The sequence below is a fragment of the Lissotriton vulgaris genome, chromosome 2_1 (genome assembly GCF_964263255.1).
Source record: "Lissotriton vulgaris chromosome 2_1, aLisVul1.2, whole genome shotgun sequence".
NCBI classification, from domain to species: Eukaryota; Metazoa; Chordata; class Amphibia; order Caudata; family Salamandridae; genus Lissotriton; species Lissotriton vulgaris.
This window is the reverse complement of record NC_141687.1, coordinates 327,528,976-327,550,807: the sequence shown is the minus strand read 5'-3', so window position 1 is coordinate 327,550,807 and position 21,832 is coordinate 327,528,976. Positions and strand designations below refer to the sequence as shown.

General features: G+C 52.1%; 1 protein-coding gene across 20 annotated transcripts in view; it reads right to left on the bottom strand.

Annotated features, from left to right (window-relative positions):
- The window catches only part of NCOR1 (nuclear receptor corepressor 1), a 1,907,529-nt gene that overhangs the window by 218,277 nt on the left and 1,667,420 nt on the right, over positions 1–21,832 (bottom strand). For all 20 annotated transcript variants that reach the window (XM_086955042.1, XM_086955041.1, XM_086955040.1 and 17 more), the window contains one exon: positions 9,544–9,706. In XM_086955042.1, coding sequence (XP_086811168.1) covers positions 9,544–9,706 — 163 coding nt within the window. The remainder of the gene's footprint in view (positions 1–9,543; positions 9,707–21,832) is intronic.

Genomic DNA, 21,832 nt, shown 5'->3' with positions numbered 1-21,832 from the left:
TAGGTATACTACACCTACAGCAAAGGGTGATTACACGACTTTGCCCCAGCTGTCATGCAGCCAGTTGTGTCAAATTTAGGAGGTCAGCCAGGGGTGGCATAATACATGCTGCAGCCCCTGGCAGCCCTGGGTACACCTATGCCCTGAGTTACAGGGTCTGATAAGGTGGCCCAGTACCAATTGGTAGATGCACCTAGGGTACATGAGGTAATTTAGAAAGAGAACAGCCAGGCTGTGGGTCTGATTGGCAGGCCCACAGCCAGAGAAAGTCGTAAACCAGTGAAACAAAAGCAAAAAATCTGGGTGATCATAGGATTGCAGACCCTACTCTCCTACAATGCCCTTCAAAAAGCTATTTACAACTGGGTACTTGAACAAAGAGGGCTGATCAGGGAGCCTTAAGAAGGCGGAAATGGCAGAAAGGTAGCCCTTTAGAGTGCCCAGAGCAGAGCCATGCTGGGCAAGAGAAAGAAAAAAGAGGAGAACCTCTGAAAGAGGGGCAGAAAGGGGATCTACAGCCTTTGCAGTGCACCATGCCACAAATTTGTTCCACCTGCAGGCATATACAGATTTTGAGGAGGGACGCCTGGCTGCCAGAATCACATTACAGACTTCAGGAGGCAAGTCAAATGGCCATAACTGCAGCCGCTCAATCTACATGCATGTAAGAGGAGACTGGACAGGTTCGCGTGGAGGACCGTCCCCTGCTGCTGCGACAGAAGGTCCTCCCGAAGAGGCAGACGAATTGGGGGATCGACAGACATGCTGAGTAGCTCGAGATACCAGTATCTTCGTGCCCAGTCCGGAGCCACAAGGATGACTTGGGCCTGGTCGCGCCTGATCTTCTTCATCACTCTGGGTAGAAGTGGTATGGGTGGAAAGGCGTACAACAGACCGCAGCTCCACTCGAGACGAAAAGCGTCTCCGAGCGAGTGCCGCCTTGGACATTCCAACGCGCAGAACTGATGACATTGCGCGTTCTCTTCTGTGGCGAATAGATCTAACCAAGGCTCTCCCCACTGCTGAAAGAGGCTATAGGAAGGTGGATATCGGACTATGGTTACCCTCAACTTTTTGCCTGGTGTTTAACTGGTTTTCGACTTAGTTGACCTGGGGCCCTACTATTCAGGACCCCAGGCCCTCTGCTCTCTCTGTTTAAATGGATTCCATGTACTCTAGGTACATACCAATTGGAACCTGGATCACCTTGTGAGCCCCTGTACAGTGTACCCTAGGTACCCAGGGCATAGGTGCATCCAAGGCCTACCAGGGGCTGCAGCACGTATTGTGCCACCCCTGGCCTGGCATTACTATTTGACACAACTGGCTGGTAACACAGCGGGGGCAAGGTGGTGTAATCACCCTTTGCTGTAGATATAGTATACCTATATCTAACCCCAAAATGGACACATATACTCCTATAAGTCACTCCTATGGCAGGCCTTATCAATCCTGAAGGCAGAGTGCTTGGAATTATGTGAGATGGTGCTCTAGCATGAGCTGAGCCTGTCTGCAGCTTTCGGAATCAAGTCCTTATAGCTGTTCCATGATAACACTATACCATATACTCTTAAGTGCATTATAATCCTCGCGGTTATTGCTAACTTTGGCATAGCATTATCAAAACATGTCGTGTAAGGTGTCATACGCTTTGGAATACTACAGCCTTGCCAGTTCTGGTGACGGGGGTAGCATTCCACCCTTCTAGAGGGATAAGACATGTATGTAACTCGAACCCCGGTTAAAGTTAACCCGAGCCTCAGCATCACAAAATGGATGCTTCTGCCACATACACAAGTCTGACCTCCTGCTGCTGGGAGTCCTTTCAGCAACGGAGGCCTGGACAAAGGATTTCCTGCCTGGGGAGGTGCTAGCACCACCCCAGACAGGACTTTGTGTATCCAGATAGGCAGGGCTGAAAGGAATGAGACATGCCTGGGGCACACAAGGTGTCCCTGTGCATACCCCGGTTCAAACCAGTTGCTGGGGCACTCCAGCCCCTGCTCTGGAGCGAAACCGGACAAAGGATAGGGGGTGTAACCACCCCCCTTCCTGGTCCCACCCATGGGAGGGACCTAGTCACTAGTACAGCCCCCTTTAGCAGAATAAAGGTAGGAGCTGGTCCCATTCCAAATTAGATTATCCTGAATTGAAACTACTACGAAGAAACTCTGGACTTCGACGTTCTGCTCCACAGAAGACTGAAGAAAATCTCCTTTGTGGCCAAGGAGTGACCACCCTGCATCCGCAGGCACCATCAAGCGTCCTAGCGGTTCACTTTGTTGTCCTTCCTGGTGGAACCAGACTTCAGAGCCCGACGAGACCCGAACTTCCAGACCTCTCCGACCTCAACCCACATCTGCAGCACAGCTGAGATCCGTGGGTGCGACGAGACACGTGGGACCGCCCATCTTGGAGAAACTGCACTTCAACTCCAGCACGACCTCTGAGGCACCCTCGAGAAAGTGCTTTGGGGATTGAGAAGCCCTAGCCCCGAGCAGCTCCTGCACCAAAGACCAGCCCTCCAGCATCCACGCGATCTGCGTGGGGCCCTTTTGCTTGATTGCTGCTCGACGCGTTGTCTGGTCACTTGCCGGCTGGCTAGTGGCCTCCTAGACGACGATCCTTGAAATCTACACAGCTGGTCTGGTTGCTCCAGACTGACCCTTGCTTCCTTCCAAAAGAGAAGCACCCCGGACCCCCCTGGTCCGCACCAGACGCCATCTTCACTCACCGCTTGGGTTGCCTTTGCCAAGGCCTGTTGACTCCGATTCCGGAACTGACACCGCCGACAGCGAGAGACTGCGTGGGACAGCTCGTGCCTCCATCCTGGTCGTCGAAGACACCTCCTGGTTCACGTGGCTGCAGAGTCAAGCGTCCACCCTTCACCTGATCGCGACGACATCATCTGCTTCCTTCCTGGTTCCACTCCGGTCACTGGCTAGTGACTGTGAACATTGTCCCCTCTGCTTTCAGGTCTCCATCTTCCTCGATTCACCCATGTGGCGGTGGTGTTGTCCGTGAACACCTGCACTACACTCCTCCGGACAGAGGGGAGGAATGCTTTCAGTGCAAGCCGGATCGCCCGTAGCTCCAGAAGGTTGATGTGGAGCCGGGACTCCGCCGGAGACCAGAGGTCTCTGACCTCCGCCTCTCCCATGTGGCCCCCCCAGCCCTGGAGGGACGAGTCAGTCACAACTACGTGCTCCGGTTGGGGTAGGGAAAGGGATCTGCTGCTGACCCAATCGCAGTCCGTGAGCCACCACTGCAACGGTCTTGCAGTTCCCTCCGAGATCAAGACATGGTCGGACAAGTTGCCCTGATGCTGGGCCCAGTGAAACTTTAGGTCCCACCGCCGAGCCCGCATCCGCCACCTGGCGTGATGCACCAGAAGGATGCAGGAGGCCATCGTCCCAGAAGCCGCAGGGTCAACCTGACTGAGACTCGGGATAACGGCTGAAAGATCGGAATCAGAGCCTGAATATCCCAAACCTGCTGTTTGGGAGGATAAACCCGAAACTGAGCCAAGTCTAGAAACGCTCCGATGAAGAGGAGCTTCTGAGAGGTCGCCTTCTGAGAGGGATACAGGTGCGACTTCGGCACATTGATGGAGAACCCCAGCAGGTACAGGAGGTCAGCCGTAGTCTGGAGGTGGCCCCCTCGGACGATTTGCAGCACCCACCTGTCCGATGTGATGGTGCGCCAGTGGAGGTGGTGATGGCGAACCCTGCCCCCCACTGGCGTTAAATGGGCCTGAAAGCTCGATGCTGCGGGGGTGGATGTGGACTGGCCGCGCCCCTGTTACCGCCGCGACGGTAACCACGTCCGCCACCGCGCTGAATGTTAGTCTGCGCCCCGTGGCTGGCAGGACGTGTGGGAGCACCCCTTCCGTGGCCACGAAAGGAGCGCTGGGCAGAAGACTGCGGACGCGGGGCCAACAGGCCCAAGGACTTGGCCGTAGTGCTGGAGTCCTTGAACCGTTCCAGCGCATGATCTGCGTTGCCACCGAAGAGGTGGTTGCCATCGAACGGCATGTCCATAAGGGTGTTTTGGACATCGGCCGAAAAGTTGGCGGACCTCAGACAGGCGTGGCAGAGAACCGGCACAGACATGGAAATCGCGAGTCCGTGGTATCCAGTCCAGTCCAGTCCACATCGTATAGAGTACCACGCTGCGTCTCTTCCCTCCACGAGGGCTCGAGCGAGTTTCGGCCAGGCTCTCTCCGGGCACTCTGGCAGCACGGCCGCAACCGTATCCCACAAAGAGTGGGTGTAACGGACCAAGAGGCACGCAGTGTTGACCGACCGCAACCCCAAACTAAGGGAGGAGAACCATCTTCTTTCCGAACTGTTCATACCTCTTGGATTCCCGATCCGGTGGTGCAGTCGGGAATGCGGATTGGGAAGTAAAGGCCTGGATAACCAGGCTCTCGGGGGTGGGGTGGGGTGGGTGGCGCCTTGCGACGCTCCTATCTACAGGGGGACCTGTAGTGGGCCTGGACCAAGTGCCCAACAGGACATCTGTGAGAGCCTCATTAAACGGCAGTAGAGGCTCTGGGGAGCTTACCTGCGGTTTAAGGACCTCTGTGAGGATTTTAGACCTCACTGTTGCGACGGGGAGCTCAAGAGCCAAGGCCTTGGCTGCCCTCATCAGCATCACAGTATAAGCAGTCCCCTCCTCCGTAGCCACGGTAGGAGGGGAGACAAAACCAGTGTCTGCTGGGGATGTATCCAGGCCACTGGCTTCCCCTAGTTCCTGTGTCCAGTCCTAATATGACTGGCACTCATGTGCCAGGGGGTCCTCAGACCCCCCCCAGTCTCCCTCGTCGTCCATGTCCTGAAATTCAGGGCTAAAGGATGGACCCAGATCTCCGAAGAATTCCTCTTCGGCCGGCGTCGAATGCGGCGTCGAGTGACGCCGCTCCCACGCCGGATCCGGACCAAGGGGTGGACCGGGGATGGCGTCGTGCAGGGACGACGCAGAGGATGACACCCTAAGGGCTGACGCCGGCGGGGTCGTAAGGTCGACCAGTGGCGACCCGGATCCGGATCCAGTGGGGCCCTGCGGCGCCGGGACCCAAGTCGCCGGGGCCTAAGCACTCGACGGCGCCGGGGCCGAAGGACCCGGCCCGCTTGGGCTCCTAGTCGGGGTTGCTTGGCCCGAAGGCGCCGCGGAACCAGACCGAGGAGAGAGCGGCCTCACGGCCATGAGGAAGGCGTCTATCTCCTCCGGCGTTGTGTTCTGCCCAGGGACCGGCGGGTATGGAGCAGGACGCGACGCCTGCGGCTCCGCATGGGCAGTGTCACCCGAACCCGCTGCTGCGTTGCGTGAGCGTCAGGGGGAGTCAGAAGAGCGATGTCACCTCTTCGACTTCTTGTGCCTCTTACCTGAGTACTTGGAGCCAGACGAGTGGTGTTGACTCGCCGAGCTGTGATGACTCTGGCCCCGCGACCGGTCCCTCGACCACCTTCCGGACCGGGACCTTGAGCGGCACGGGCCGACTGCCGGAGCTCGAGGCGCTTACGGGACCGCTCCCACCTAGCCTACGACGTCAAGGCCCGACAGTCGGGGCACGGCTTGTCATTGTGGTCAGGCCCCAGGCAATGTAGGCACCGGTGATGGGGGTCAGTAACCGACATCAGTCGGTTGCAGTCGGCTGCAGTCGGCATAAGGCATCCCTACTGGCACCGATGGAGTCGTAGACTGGAAACGGATCCAAAAAGGATCGAAAAAGTTTAGTCAAAAAGTGACTAAAGGGTACCACTTTCGCAGGACCTGCTCTTGCTGGCGCGGAAAAAAGAAGAACTGACGTCACACGCGAGGGCGGCGTCTAAGTACTCCAACGACGTCATCTCGGCACCAACGACGGACACGGAGCCGCAGACTACGCCTACCAACGCGCAGGGGTACTGCTACGAAAAATGTTCCGGATCCAGTCTGATGCCTGGGGATATTCTAAGGTAAGGAATCTAATACTAACCTGTTTCTTTCAGATCTGTGGACCAGGAAGAACCTCGTCCCTGCTAGGTATGGGGAAACCTCACAAGCAGAACCCTACCGACCCCAAGGGGATGTAGGATGGAAAAGAAGGCCAAAGAGGCTCGTGCCCTCACAGCAGAGGAACCAAGGGCATGGGCGGAGAGGCCAAAGCACCCCACTCACCCACAAGGCAACATAGCTTCCACCCAATATCAAGACAGGAAGCGGAAGAAGAAGTAGCCTAGAGGGCCCAAGGAAACGAGGGAAAAGAAGGCGAACTCACTCCAGCCTGCTAGCCAGAACAGCGCCGGCAGTCAAGCAGCCAGAAGCAGGAAGAAGAAGAAAAGAAGAACAGCCCGAGGCCCTAGGAAAGACGAATAGGCAGCGCCTGGCAAGGGAGAGCACAGAAGTGTCCCAGACCTCAGGACAAGAGCGGGGAAAGGAGGAGATGCCCAGGCCACCACTACGAGAGGTCGCACACAACCTCAAGGAGCAAAGCAACCTACACAACCGCCATGGAGAACAGGCACCCGAAAGTGACCAGAACCCTCCAGCAGTGCGCAAGCCATATGACCTAGGGTATTATAAACCCCAACCATGGGAACCCTCTGTGGAAGAACATCCGCAGCAGAGGTACAAACAAAAGAGCCACAGTGAAGAAAACACCCCCGCGAAAGGCTTGACAAGCAGCCCAATAAAGCAGAAGGCCTAATCCAGGGCCAAATCTGCGCAATAATTCCAACACAATCAACAAAAAGGCCGTCCAGCAGCCAACAATGCCAAAGGCCCAAAAAGGACGCAATGGCCAGAAAACGCACTCCACAATCAGTACAACTGGCCTAAGAAGGCCCAGACTCAACCCGACTCAGAAATCACTGAGGAGGGGACGGAGGAGGAGGATGATAAGGCGGAGGAGGAGGACGGAGCCCTGCCAGGAGCCTCTGGATGGCGGAGTTGGCCAGGGCATGGAACAATATACTCCCATCAAACGGAAGATCAATGAGTCGCTTATAAACACTCTCTAGGAATACTCCATCCCGAAGCCAAGCATGGCGATGGAGACCGGTCGAGGAAGCCTTGGCCCAGCCTAACACCTCTGAAATATCCAGGGCGGAGTGGAGAAGAAACGCCACCAGCTCCCGGCCATCCAACGCATGATGCCGTAAGTCCACCTGAGCACCCTCCTGGGACACTGCAGAACCCAGAGACTCAGCAGAGTCCAACAAACAGGAGGAGGCCCGAGCTAGCACACAAAGTGTTTAGGGTCCGCAGGGCAGCGGTGGTCGAGGTGAACATATTGCACCCCCAAGAGTCCAGCCAGCAGGCCTCTCGGGACGGGGGAGTCAGCAGTGGCGGCAGGGAGGGAAAAGCAGTCCGCAAAAGAGCACTGGAGGCAGAAGGGTGGAGGGAAAGGCATGCCGGGTAACGCGGCGCCGGGAGATGCCGGTGCAGAAGATGCTGAGGCACCGGATCCCCTGAGGCAGGACGCCTCCAAGCCCCCGTCAAGGAAGAAAGGATTAAACCTTCAAATGGAAGCAATAGTTCCCACCCACCAGAGCCATGGTGGAGGACCTCCAGTAGATGGTCCGCCGGAAAGTGAGCGACTGGGTCACCCATACGCAGGATGCCCACAGCCGTGGACACCACGTGAGCGAAGGCCGCACCCGCCTCTGTAGGGCCCTGCCGCGGGGAAATCAGCTCCTCCGTGGGCGACGGCTGCAAACTAAGGCGGCCGTCCCAGAGGCCAAGCGGGGTGGGCAAGGGACAGACCTGGAAGTCAGAAGGGGCAGACGAATGAGGGACCTGCCACTCTTCCAATTAACACCTTTACCTCAGGAAGGGCGGAGAGCAGCCCTTCGAAGCCAGCGAAAAAGACACCACATGGTGACCCGTCCCCCGGGAGGAGGACACCAAAATTTAGGCTGCCTCCGGAGTAGGAGCGTCCTCTGTCAACCGCGGCCCAGAATGAGGCGTAGATCGCTCGGCAACCCATGAGGCGGTGCCAGGGACGAGTCCACCTCCGACTCCCCCCCCCCCCCCCCCCCCCGTCGAGGCAACCGCCTGCGGGGGACGATGAGAGGGGCCCAGAGAGGGGCGAGGGGTCCTTACCCGGCTTCGACCCGGAGCGGGCGAGGAGGGTTCACAGACACCTGTGGTTACGCACGGTCCAGCTGCTGCCGGCGCAATAGCGGCCTCACCTCGGCACTAGACAGGACCACTCTGTCAAGGGGCTCAGGCATGCGACCTGAGCCCCGGCGACCTCTCGCGACACCACAGGGACTCCCGCAGGTGTTTGTGGCGCGGCAGAGACACAGTGGCCTGAAGGAGGTGCCCCAGTGGAGCCGCACCCCAACAGAGCCACACTCTCCAAGCTTGGATCCGAACCAGTCGGCGCCGGGTGCGGCGCAGACCGGCGGAGCCACCAGCGGCGCCAAAGAGGGCCCTGCGCAAGGCGAGGCATCCACCAACGCCCCAGAAGGGGAAGACGCCAGCGAGGCCTGCAAAGCCGCTGTGTTTGTCTCCATTTGGACTCTCAACTCCCCCACACCGGGGAACGGTTGATAGGACGACACGCGGGGCCACATCACCCGCTGAGAGTTCATATCCCCAGTAAGCTGGAACCTAGCCCCCGGGGACAAACTGCGACACTTACCCACCGGGGAACGACACTCACGGACATCGGAGAAGGGCGAGGACAACGACCACGGCCGAACCTGAAGCCTTCTGCCAAGGCAGACCGAGGGGAGGACATCGACCTGGAGAGATGCGCCGAAAGAAGTTTTATGCGGCGCTCCCGCCGCGACTTTGGCTCCAACTGTGGACAGGCCTCGCAGTTGGTAGTGCCGTGTTCCTCCCCCAAACACCACATACAAATGAGGTGCGGTCAGTCGCGACATAAGACAGCCACAAAACGTACAAGTTTTGAAGCCCGAAGGCATTAGCACACCGTTCCACCAAAAGAATGGAGAAAAAAAGGGCCAGAAACAGGCCCGTAGCACGGACCGGCGTTGCACGCGGAAACGGAAAAAACTGACATAGGTGCGCCGGGACAGGTCTTTTGTGACCTCGCCGACGTCACGTGCGCGGACGACGCCTGGGCAGAATCGCGTGATGTCGCCCTGCCTTCGGCGCGCAGGGATGCTGTGGCAAAAAAGTTTCCGGATCCAGTTTCATGCCTGGGGATAATTCTATGTGAAATAATCTGCGGCTAGTAGTCTCTATCAGATCCAATAATTACAGAGGTATTCCAAATATAGGCAGATTATTGTTCTTCTATAGAAATCCACAAAACAAAAACACCAAAAGGATAAACATTTGAGAATATCTGTGGTGCTGATATACAATATCCACTTTTTCACAAAAAAATGCTAACAATTAACCTTATGCAACAAATGCCAAAGTTACTGTGAAATTATGCCAAATCCAGCCTTGATACTGTATCATCACGTTCTCATCTTGCGTACCCCAGCGCACTCGAGAAAAATGTGTTAAGTGGATAATATGTACAAATTTCAATGCAAGAGTCAACAAAGCCTCGGCCAGATTAAAAAGACAATCACTTACATGATGCGAAGCTGCGCTGCAGGGTCCAGTGGCGTGATCACACTCTTGCCGTTCATTCCCTGGAAAATGCTCGGCCTTTGCTGCATAGCATCCTGGGCTCTCACTGATGGAGAAGGTGACCGGGTAAAGCCAGGTGCCCCTTGTCTACCAGGCAGCTCTGCCCCTGCAAAATAAGATATTTTTAATATAGCTAATAACAGTATGTGCATTAATGTGGAAAGCAAACTCACAACTACTGGGAAGCTGAATATTAAAGGTCACTACATAACTATCACTTACAGAATAAAATTTAGAAAATAATGAGTAACTTAACAGTAACAATCTTTTTGGTGGATATTCTATCTACCATCAGATTCCTCACCTCTTGAATCTCCTCCAGGTTAGACTAGCTCTAGAAAAGGCAAAATAACTCTCCAACTGGGGTTCATCCTACTGGAGGAAGCCTGAACAACCTAACATTTAGGTGTTTACTGATGGATGAGAAGGCGGCCTGTAGGAAAGCCCTTTTTTTGCATGGTTGCCCCCCACTTTTTGCCTGATGTGGATGCTCTTTGACTAAGTGCCCATTGGGTTCCTGCCAACCAGGTACCCAGTGCCCATTTTCTTTCCCTAAAACTGTACAGTTGCAAACCTTATTGGCAACTCTCGCCACATGTAAGTCCCTTGTAAAAGGTACCATGGGTACCACGGGCACTGTGACCAGGGAAATTGTGCCTCCCTTAGAGGCCCCGTACCTCAACACACACACACACTGCCACTGCGGGCTGTGTGTGTTTTGGTGCAGAGCAAAGTGAAGACTCGACATGGCATACATTCCTGTGTGCCATGCCTACAATCCACTGCCTGTGGCATATTTAAGCCACCCCTCTAGCTGGGTGACCTATACCACTGGTGAGGGTACAAGTGCATGAGCCCTATACCCATACAGTGTCTAGGTCCATTCTTAGACATTGTCAACCCCACTCCTCATGTTCGAGGAGGCGAGGCAAAGCACAACTCTCAGTCTGCCAATTTGAAGATGGGGGATCCAGCCAACCGAAGAGAGGCTTATGACCCCCTCCCACTGGAGGGTGGCATAATAGGTGGTGTACCCCACCCCAAGGAAGGGACCCATTGGTCCCAACCTGTACTTACCTGAAACTATCCAAAATTTTGTATTTAGGGGCAACCCTGAACCCTGCCTTCTCAGACAAAAAAGAAAAAGAAGGACCGAAGAGCCGTGCTGAAGGAACGAGGACACCAACTGACTTGGCCCCAACTTATCTGTCCCAACTTCGACCTGCTTCAGCAGAATCAAGGTGTGTCCTGCAACCAGAGCCCCACAAAACCCAGAGCACCTGCCCTGTTTTCCCTAACAAGATGGTCTCCTGTGAGCTCCAATTTTGCTCACAAACAGACTCTGGCACCGGCCAAATCTGTGAGTCTGCACCACAGAGCACCCGAGGCTCACGGCCCGAGTTCGAGTGGCCCAACATCACGAGGAGGTCTCCCCAGCGATCCTGACCTGGGATCCGGTGATACCAGACGTCCCTTAAGTTACCCAACGACGCCTGCAACCCCTATTTGGAGGATCCCCCTAACCGCGACCGGAGCCAATAAGGAAAACCTGATGCCAAAAGACACCCCTGCACCCGAGGCCCCACAGCCTTGGGTGGCCTAACCAATGGTGTCCCAACATCCCAACTTACCTCTCCAACCAGTGGTCGCCTCCAGAAGATTTCCATGCCTGAGGCTGCAGTGTTTGTAGTGACCGGAGAATACCCAATTAAACAAATAGGGCACCCAACGCCAATGTAGCACCGTACACCCGGCCGACCCTGTGGGTGCCCCCTGTGTGCTAACTCAGATCCCCCTTTGCCCTGACCTAACCCTAGGAGCTTTGCTCCAATATCCAAGTGGCATGCCTGTAAGCAGCCACCAACCGGAGGCCCGCTATTCCCCAATGGATACCATTGGGCCTAAGCACTTTGCACCTGAGGGTTCTCTTTGAGGGCATACCGGACCATGGGGGAACCCTGGTTCTAACTCCAGAAACAACTCCCAAGAATGTTTACTCACCTTTAAACCAATAACCTGATTTCCTTCCATAGAACTGCACTGACTGGTTTTCTGTGGAAAAAGTTGTGTGGAGTTAAAAATTGTATAAAAACCAAAGAAACTGTGTTTTGAGAAAAACTGACTTACTTACCTTTTATCCAGGAAAAGTCCCAGAGTGATCTCTAGGGATATCACACCGAGTAGAAAAAGTAATCCTGAAAAGTTCTCAAAAGTAATCACAACTGTATTTGCATATTTTTACAAACCTGTAAGAAAAGTAATTATTAATCCAGCTCGTTTTTTAACAATCTGTCTTCAAAAGTACAACCACATTTACCTGTACCAAGTCCTGCTTGGTTCTAAAAATAAAAATACAACAAAGAAATATTTTTTATACAAACAATTAGTACGAGTTCGGTCTGAGTGTGTGACATAATTTCTTGCCTCAGTGTGTACTATAAATGCTAAACACTACCCTCTGAAAAAGCCTTACTGCTCTCGCCCATACTACCACAAATAGTGTATTATTTACTTTTACCTCTGTAAGCCTTTGGGGATCCCTTGGACTCTGTGCACACTATACCTTACATTGGTTTAGTATATACAGTGCCAGCTTCCTAGAAAGGCTTAAACCAGGTTCCCTCAAAGTTGTCACTCGGGCCCTCAATAATTGGGAGTAAAGATTCAGATGAAGTTTGTCTAGGATGGAAAAAACACTACCAGTATGTTAGTTTTGACTTCCATAGAGGGCAGTTGTAAATCCAATACCTCTGATGTCCTTCGCACTACCACGCCAAAGGAGGCCCTCTCACCGTTAATAGTCGAGGGGAAGAACAGAACCCATTGTCTGAGTCAGTGTCCAACCCACTTGCAACCTGCTAGTCCATACAGAAATTGCCACCACAATATCTGGAATTACCCTCATTATCTCTAATGTTTGATCGGAGTTGGTATTGAAAAGTTTAGTGCAGTGGTGCGGTTCCAAGGAAGGGCATGATTATATTCAATTTGGATTGGACTGGGAAAAGGTGACAGGACGAGTCCTTGGTAGGAGGCAAAGATAATTAGTTCAGAGTCAGGAAGGACTTTGGGAACAGGTTTTTTCACCAGAGCCGTTCGGGCTGGTGTCTGTCAAGAAGATAAGAATGGATTTCCGTCTAGGAGTTGGAAAGGGCTCCGGCAACAGAGTGGAACCAGGAATGGGTTCAGGGGGGCAGAATGGCAGACCAGCCAGAGGTAATCAGATAGGAGGCCCCGGTAAATTCTTTGAGCCCAAAAGAACGCTGGAAGGAGCAAGAGAGTGTCAAAGATTTGCAAAATGGCATAAGGATCCCAATCTGTAGTGACATCACAGAAACTTGAGGTGCATCAGGAACAGCTGCAGAATAAGCTCCTCATTGTAGGACTATGAGCGAAACTGAAAGGTAATCCTTGTAACTTCTCAGGCAGAAAGTGGCAGGACTGTGAGGACTCCCAGTTGGGCTTGTGCGTCCGCTTTTAATTTACTGGAAGACTTAGACTGTGACAAGGACCAGGCAAAGGAATGGCCCCCAGAGTGGAAACGGGTTCACACCCTCGGTTTTGAACAGGAGTGGGACTTCTGTCAGTGTATGGTGATGTACAGCTTCACTTTGCATTCTAAGATCGCCTTCAGATTCATAAGGGCATCCTCCTCACAGGACTTTGTGTCAAGCCTCAAAACACCAGAGGCACAACTCATGGGGTTCTATCACAGACATTTGTTTGTGGCAGTCCCTTCAAGGCTTAAACCCTGTAGTTTTAGAAGGGGATGTCGTATCACACTGGAAAAAATAAATAAGCTACTTACCTTCTGTAAGAAAGTGGCTCTGTATATACTGAACCAAAGTAAGGTACAGTGTGCACAGAGTCCACAGTCTCCAGAGGTATGGCAGAGGCTAAAACTAGATATAGCTTTACTCTCCAAAGTGGTAGCTTGGTTGAGCAGTAAGGCAGTACCAGAGGACAGTCAAAGCATTTGTTGTACACACTCAGTCAGCAAAAGGTTTCATACACTCAAGAACTGAACTCTAGGCCAATTGTTTTGAATCAAAAGATATAGCTATTTTATTTTTAGAACCACCAAGGTATCAAAATATACTTTCTCAGCATAGATTACTTCAGTTAAATACTTTTCAAATAGGCAATAGTCTCTTTGAATACAATAGTTACAGTTTGTTGCAGTAGGCAACACAATTTCAAACACAATGCAACATTGAGCTCGATGGGAATTTTCAGTTAAATGCAATTAATTACTTTGTAGATTACTTTTCTAACCACAGGACTGGATTCAGTCCTGGGACATGAGCTGGAAACAGTTAAGCAAAAGCGTTTTGGTTATAGTAGTGATTTTTAAGGAATATTACTGTATTTTAAAAGTTGACAAACTTTTTCAGTTGAAATTACCAATGTTATCCTATGGAAGGAAATTCAAGTTGCAGGTAAAGTAGGTTCACGTTACTTTTGTAATCCAGTACTGGGCTCCTTGGTTCAGCACTGGGATATCTATCTAAAACAGGTAAGCAATTACATTTAAGTAGATGGTACGATTTTTAAAGAATATTTGTAGTTTGCAAAAATCGACAGAAGAAATTTCACAGAAAAACAGTCAATGGTTTCCTATGGAAGAATATTCAGGTTACTGGTAAGTACGGTTAAAATTACTTTTCAAACTTTGTGCTGGGCTAAAAGATGCAGCACTGAGGTCTCTCCTGATAACAGGTGAGTAAGTCGGAATTCGCTGTTCGGCTGATTTTAGGTGAATATTTTAAAGTTCCAAAACTCCACACACAAGAAATTCTGGGTGAAACCAGTCAATGTTACCCTATGGAAGAAAAGTGAGTTATTAGCTTTTAGGTAAGTACTGGCAGAGTTAAGGTTCTGGGTATATACTCGGGAGTCTCCCAGGGTCAGGTAGATACAGTTGGTACACCCTCAGCGGGACAGGGGTAGCCGGGTGCAGAGGTAGTTAGGCCCAATGTTATCCAATGAGAGGCAGGGGGCCTTTGGTTGGTGGCTCCTGGCTAGCAGGCCATGTGGCTGTGGCAGGAGAGGTACTGGTCACTTGCTCAGGGCAAATGGGGAATTAGAATAGGGCAAAGGTTGCACTGCCAGGGGCATTCGGGCGGCTGGGTGCAGGGTGCTTTTGAGCCGTCGGGCGTTCAATGTTAATCAAAGGAGATCTTGGAAAGTAGAAAAAGGCTGCAGGCTCGGGGACGGAGATTCTTCATGGGCGACCAACACTTCTAGAGGGAAGTTGGGGTCTTGTAGGATAGGTAGGCACCCAGGAGTTGGGCACAGGGGGCCGTGGGGCGCCAGGTGCAGGGGTATCTTTTGACGTCGGGAAATCTTCCCCTCAGCTGGTCGTGTTGGAGGTGTCCCTGGTTGCGAGGCTGCAGATGTCATCTGGTTCGGCGAGGAGAGTCTTTGGGTACTGGACTTCAGGTCCTAGTCGCTGTGGGGACGTCCTCATGGTCTTGGGTCACTCAGGCACGGGCCGGACTTGTCGGGTGCAGAGTGTGATGGAGTCGCGGTTCCTGGCTGGCACCAGGGATATTGCTGTTTGAGCAGAACCACTGCTCATGGGAGTCCCAGTCTTTCAGAAGGTCAAGGCAGGCAGGTCCTCCATGGTTTTCAAGGTTGCTGCTCGCAGGAGTCGCCAGGATTGAGCAGGTTCAAGGATCGACAGACCTGTAGGGCTGGTGCCAAGTCAGTTGGTGTCATCCTTTTGTTAGCAGCTGCACTGCGGGTCTTCTTCTTGATCTTCTTTCAGGGTGCATCTCTAAGATGCCCTCTGTAGTGCATTTGTTGTGCTGAGAAGTTTGATATCAACCTGGTCAGTCTTCAGAGTAGCCATTATGGTGCTGTGGAGTTCGTAATGACGACCTCCCAGCACCATATACGCCTAATGGCATCACTGCACTTACAGTGTCCAGGAATGGCCCTGGGTACTGTAGGGGCACAGGGCTCATACACCTGTGCCCACAGCTAGAGGGGTGACTGATGTATGCCAGGACAGTGGGTTTGGGGGCTTGGCACACAGGGATGTGTGCCATGTCGACTCTTTGTTTAGTTCTGCACCAGGACAGTGTGTGTGTGTGTGTGTGTGTTAGGGTTTAGGGCCCCTAATGGTGGCACAATAAGTGTTGCAGCCCTTAGGGGTCTTCTCTGGTCACAACGCCCTGGGTACCTAGGGTACCATTTACCAGGGGCTGACATGTGGCCAGAGATGCCAATTGGGTTTTAGTTTCAACACAGTTTTTAGGGAAGGGACACAGGCCCTGGGCAAATGATTGGTAGGAGCCCAGGGTACACTCAGTCAAAGCACATCAGCAATTCAGCAAAAAGTGGGGGCATACCATACAAGAAAGATGGCACTTTCTCACACCTTCAGGAACACCTTTTCTGGTAGAGACTAGATCTAGCTACAGATTTTTTACCTTAGAATTAACCCCAGGAGTCAGACTAGATCTGAAAAGTTTTCTACAGCAGTACCTCTGCATGTCAGCAGAGGGCATCGAGCGACTAAATGAATACTTCGTCCACCGGATGCGACATTGTTAAGTGTCCAAATAAAACCTCCCCTGACATCAGTTCCTTCCAAGACCATTTTCTAGGCTAAAATGCAGAGCCACGTATAGAAACCGCTATGGAAATAGTGTGCCCAAAAAGAATCCTTTTTTGAAAGACGCTTATATTAAGCATTATCGGTTGTTTGATATATATATATATATATAACACCAAACAATCACACTCACGTCCTTTGGATGTAGGTACAGTGCGAAGTACGGACACAAATAGCGTGTTCCAAAGTTTCTTTAATCAGCAATGACAAACAGAAACAATGTCTCTCCGACGCGTTTCGGGGCTCCTCCCCTTGGTCACCGTGCCTGATGTAGTTGTAACTTTACCGCAGTCCTGGAACATGTCGTTGGCTGCTTTTGCCCATTTTTCTCTCCTTTCTGCTGCCATTTACTTTAGCTGATTTGGTGCGTGTTGACCTTTGTATGCGCCGTATAATCACGCTCCGCTTTTCCTTTCACGTAATCTGAAGTGAGAAGCGTTGTTTATCTGTTTACGGATTTTGTATGAATCCCAAAGGGTAACTGCTGGTGTTCAGCGCACTCTTCTCGTTCCTGTGTCAATCAGTCCAAGTTTTTCGCGGCTTGTGTGCAGAAAAACACCCTTGTGTTTACAGAAATCCATGGGTTGGGTCAAATCATAAAATCCAATTAAAGCGCAGCAGCAGCCGCACTCCGCTATGACCCCTACGCGGTCAACAGCGGTCCGTACCGGGCAGCGAGCCCAATCAATTACCAAACAATCACACTCACGTCCTTTGGATGTAGGTACAGTGCGAAGTACGGACACAAATAGCGTGTTCCAAAGTTTCTTTAATCAGCAATGACAAACAGAAACATTCCATGTACATGAAGGAAATCAGTTTAAGAGACCGATTTCCTTCATGTACATGGAATCCAAGTCTGTCATTTATTTTTATTTTATGACCCGATTGTTTTTCAAGTTAGAATGTTCAAATGATATAAATTGCATTCTAGAAAAGCACCAATGTAATGTATTGCTCCCATGATCACATTCAATTTGGTATGACAATTATACTGTTCCCTGTTGATATTATTATTTCCGCGTTGTTGAACGCGGTAGTATTTTCTTTATGTTTATTGTCGTAAGCACACCATGTGATTGAAACTATATTATGTTTGCACCTATCACTTTTTTCAACTACTCATGACCAAGGGGAGGAGCCCCGAAACGTGTCGGAGAGACATTGTTTCTGTTTGTCATTGCTGATTAAAGAAACTTTGGAACACGCTATTTGTGTCCGTACTTCGCACTGTACCTACATCCAAAGGACGTGAGTGTGATTGTTTGGTAATTGATTGGGCTCGTTGCCCGGTACGGACCGCCGTTGACAGAGGAGGGGTCATAGCGGAGTGCGGCGGCTGCAGAGCTTTAATTGGATAAAAAATATATATATATATATATATATATATATATATATATATATATATATATATATATATATATATATATATATATATATATATATATATATATATATATATATATATATCGCACAAATTCGGTCCTCCAGCAATCCACCATACACAAGGACACCGCCGGAGAAAGGAACGAGAGCCGACCCAAGAATTTGCAGGTGAAAAATAGTTTATTCCATTTTGTCGCAACCTGCCAGCATAACGTTTCGGCCTGCCCATGGGCCTTGATCACAACGCTATTGGACGAGCAGTCAATTTTGAAAGTATATATATGTTTCCCTTTCTTCACCATAGCTGCCGAACTCTGTCTGGGTGAGTGCATCGTCCGTGAGGGAGAAACTCATGAAATCTTGCAAAACGTACTACCACTAGGGAAAAGACGAGCACTCCCAGGTACGGAAAGGAAAATGCTACTTACCAGTATGCATCTGTTCTTGGCATGTAGAGCTGCAGATTAGCACACTATGCATAGATTGCCACCTCGTGTTGGGCCCGGATGTTTGCAGTTTGTTTGTAGAAAAGTCTTTGGAAGTCACTGGATAGGTGATTCCTCCTTTGGATGATACTGCGCATGGTCATCGGCTCCATCCCCAGATTGTTTTTCGCCTTTAGGGAAGTGATTGAGCTGTATAAAAAATAGTGATGTCCATGGGATATGTATCTAATTAAGATAATACTGGAACAGATAAAGGTAGGCGGGTGGGCGTGTGCAACTGTGCAGCCCTAATGCCAACAGATGCATACTGTTATGTTATAATGGCTTTTGTAGAGCGCACGGCTACTCAAAAAGAGTGTCCCGGCGCTTTTAAAAAGGAGGGCTCAGTATACTAACATAACACATTAAAAGAGAAAATATCACAGAAAAAAAGAACAGAACAAGCAAAAGGCCTACTGGGTGAACAACCAGGTTTTGAGGCCTTTTCTAAAAGCTAGTAAGCTGGTGGCTCCCCGAAGTATAAGAGGCAGAGAGTTCCACAGCTGTGGCGCCAGTAGTCCAAAGGAGCGACCTCCCAGGCGCGCTCTCTTCACTCGTGGGACAGTCGCTAAAAACAGGGATTCTGACCTCAGAGAACGAGCCGGCCGGTAGAAGGCAAGTCTCTTTTGGAGGTACTTAGCTCCCGTCGCATGGAGGGCCTTGTATGTCAAGGTCAAAGCCTTAAAAGCAATCCGCTTGCGGATTGGGAGCCAATGTAGGGTCTGCAGCAAGCCCGCTGCTCTAGCACGTCTGTTCAGGCCAAAAATCGCTCTCGCCGCCGCATTCTGAACAACTTGGAGCCGCTGTAGCAGGTACTCTGGCAGGCCCAGGTACAGAACGTTAGAATAATCTAGCCTAGAGCCTATCAGGGCCTGCACAGTCAGCTTCCTGTGCTCCTCCGATAAGAGGGGAAGAAACCTCCGCAGCATCCTAAGGAGGCCGAAGCAGGTGCCCGACAACCCCAGGATCTGGGACTTCATAGTCAACCCCTTGTCCATCTTGACCCCCAAGTTCTTAGCCATTTGGGATGAACAAGTGGGGGGGGAACATGTCACACCCAAAGAAGAGTACCTCGGACTTATCGGAATTGCACTTGAGGCTGTTCAGTTGGAACCATTGGAACACAGCCCCAAGGCAATCCCGGATACTCTCCCCATCAAAGTCTTCTCCTCTCTTGCACGAGAAGAGGAGCTGGGTGTCGTCTGCATAGGATACGATCCGGGCCCCAAACGACTCCGCCAACGCCGCCAAAGTGGTCATGAAGATATTAAAGAGGGTCGGGCTCAAGATAGAGCCCTGGGGGACCCCAACTCCCAGGGGCGGCATCACGGCGGAATCTGGCGAGGCCCAGACCGTTTGCCGGCGGCCGGCTAGAAAGGACGAAAACCAGCTGAGCACCGTCCCCCGTAGTCCAATCTCACTGAGTCTTGTGAGCAGGCCATCATGGGGGACGGTGTTGAAAGCCGCCGACAAATCCAGCATCACCAGCATGGCTTTACCCCCAGTATCCAGAACCCCTTTAATGGTTTCTGAGACCTCGAGGAGCGCAGTCTCCGTGCTGAGATTTGGGCGAAAGCCCGACTGGGTGGCATGCAGAATCTCATTCGTCTCTAGAAAATTGGACAGCACCGTCTGCACGTGCTTTTCTACAATTTTCGTGAGAGCTGGCAGCAGGGAGATAGGCCGGTAGTTGACTGGGGCCTTTGGATCCAGACCAGGCTTCTTGAGCAGCGGGATGACCATTGCCTGCTTCCAAGCCTGCGGAACCACTCCCTGGCTCAGCGAGAGATTCAGTAGCGGGTTAGCCAGCGGATTAATCACCTCGGCCAATTTCGCCAGAATTTTAGCAGGGCACGGGTCCAAGGGCGAACCCGATTTCAAGTTGCCCATAAGTGCTAAAGAGGCGGGCGCAGATATAGGTGGAAACACGCCCAGCGTCAAACCTGGCGAAGCCGGGGGCGGTCGGTTGGCCTCAGAATTAATCAGCCCCGCGGGTACAGCCGATGGAAAAGAATCCTGTATAAGTTGGATCTTGCTAGTAAAAAAACTAGCGAGATCAGTGGCCCAGGAATCAGAGGGCCTCTCCTCAGAGATGTTAGACCGTGGAGATATAAATTCTCTAACTATAGAGAAAATCTCATTACAGGAGTTGGAGGCAGCTTCTATCCTCCCTGCCAGGTAGGCTTTCTTGCCCAGGCGAATGTCCCGGTGATAGTCCTTAACCGCACTCTTATAAGTCAGCTTAGCCTCCGGGTCATATTTTACCCGCCAAGCTCTTTCGGCCACCTTGCACTGCTGCCGCTTAGCCGACAGTGCAGCGGTGAACCAGGGGGCGGAAACCCGTTTTGGAGTAAGACGGGGGGCCAGTTCCGGGGCAAGATCGTTAAGCCTGTCTGAAAGCCATGCCTGCAAGGACTCCAGATCCTTCGACAGGTCGCCCGAGAGGGGGCAGGGATGATCCAGGGCAGCCTGAGCCAGCATCTCAGGGGTCACTCGATGGAAAGCCCTATGGGTTCGACCATGCTGCTGTGGGGCGGCAACAGCCGATTTAACTGTGCCTTTGATTGAAAATTTAGCGAGCAAATGGTCTGACCATAGTACCGGGATAATCTCTAGCGCCTCAAGAGGGGATGTCGAGAAAACCTGGTCGAGAGTGTGCCCCTTGTCATGCGTCGGCCCCTGCAGATAGGGGAGCAATCCCAACGGTGCCATGGCCTCTGAGATTTTAATAGCGGCCGCGTCAGATGGATCATCCATCCGAAAGTTGAAATCCCCGGCTACGATGCAGTGTTCCGCTTTCAGGGCCAGTCCCAGTAGGGCGGACTCAAGGTCTTCAAAGAACGTTCCGGGTGGACCGGGCGGTCTATAGACCAATAATCCCTTGACTGATTGATGCGGAGCCAAAGCGATAGAAAAAGCAAGGGACTCCGAGCCACGAATGTCCTCCACTGGCAAGATAGTACAAGCCGTGCCTTTCTTCACCACCAGTGCCACTCCACCGCCCCTTCCCTTAGCTCTGTCCTTCCTGAAGATGTTATAATCAGGCGGGATTGCCATGGCCACGTCTGGATTCGAAAGTTCTCCCCACCACGTCTCGGTAAGCATAAGACACAGTGGTTTAGCCGTGTCAACAAGCTCAAAGATGTCTTGTGCATGTCTGCACGCCGATCTGGTGTTTAGTAGCATGCAGAGAAATCCCACACTGGCGGTGTTACTGCCAGAGGAACATGGCAGAGCTCGGGTGGGGCGCCAGCCGCAACCGGGGCAGATGGACTTACCACGGTGACGGCCAGGAAAGACAATGCAGCAGCCACTGACAGCAGTGGAGAGAGCGCGAAGCTCCCCAGAAGTATAACGCAGCACGAGTGATCCTGTAGGACACATGCTGGGTGGCCTAGCCCCCCTGTCGCCCCGAGCGCCTCCGGGACGCTGATGGGCGCAGACGGGCAGGACTCTGGCAAGACTCCGGCAAGCGACGGCGTCCTAGCTGCGAGGGAGAGAGCGGCTTTAAATAGGCGCCGGAATGGAGGGAGGAGCGCATGGACGCTCCAAGATGGCGCCCGCCGAAAAAGCCTGGTCCCAAGCCAAGATGGCGCTGGTCGCCGATCACCAGACGATCCCCGGACCACCCACAGAACCCGGGCCCACCAAAACGGTGGTGAATATTCCAGAAATTAAATGCAGGTATGAGGGGGGGGGGGGGAGAGCCCAGCCAGTGCACAATTAAAATACAAAAACG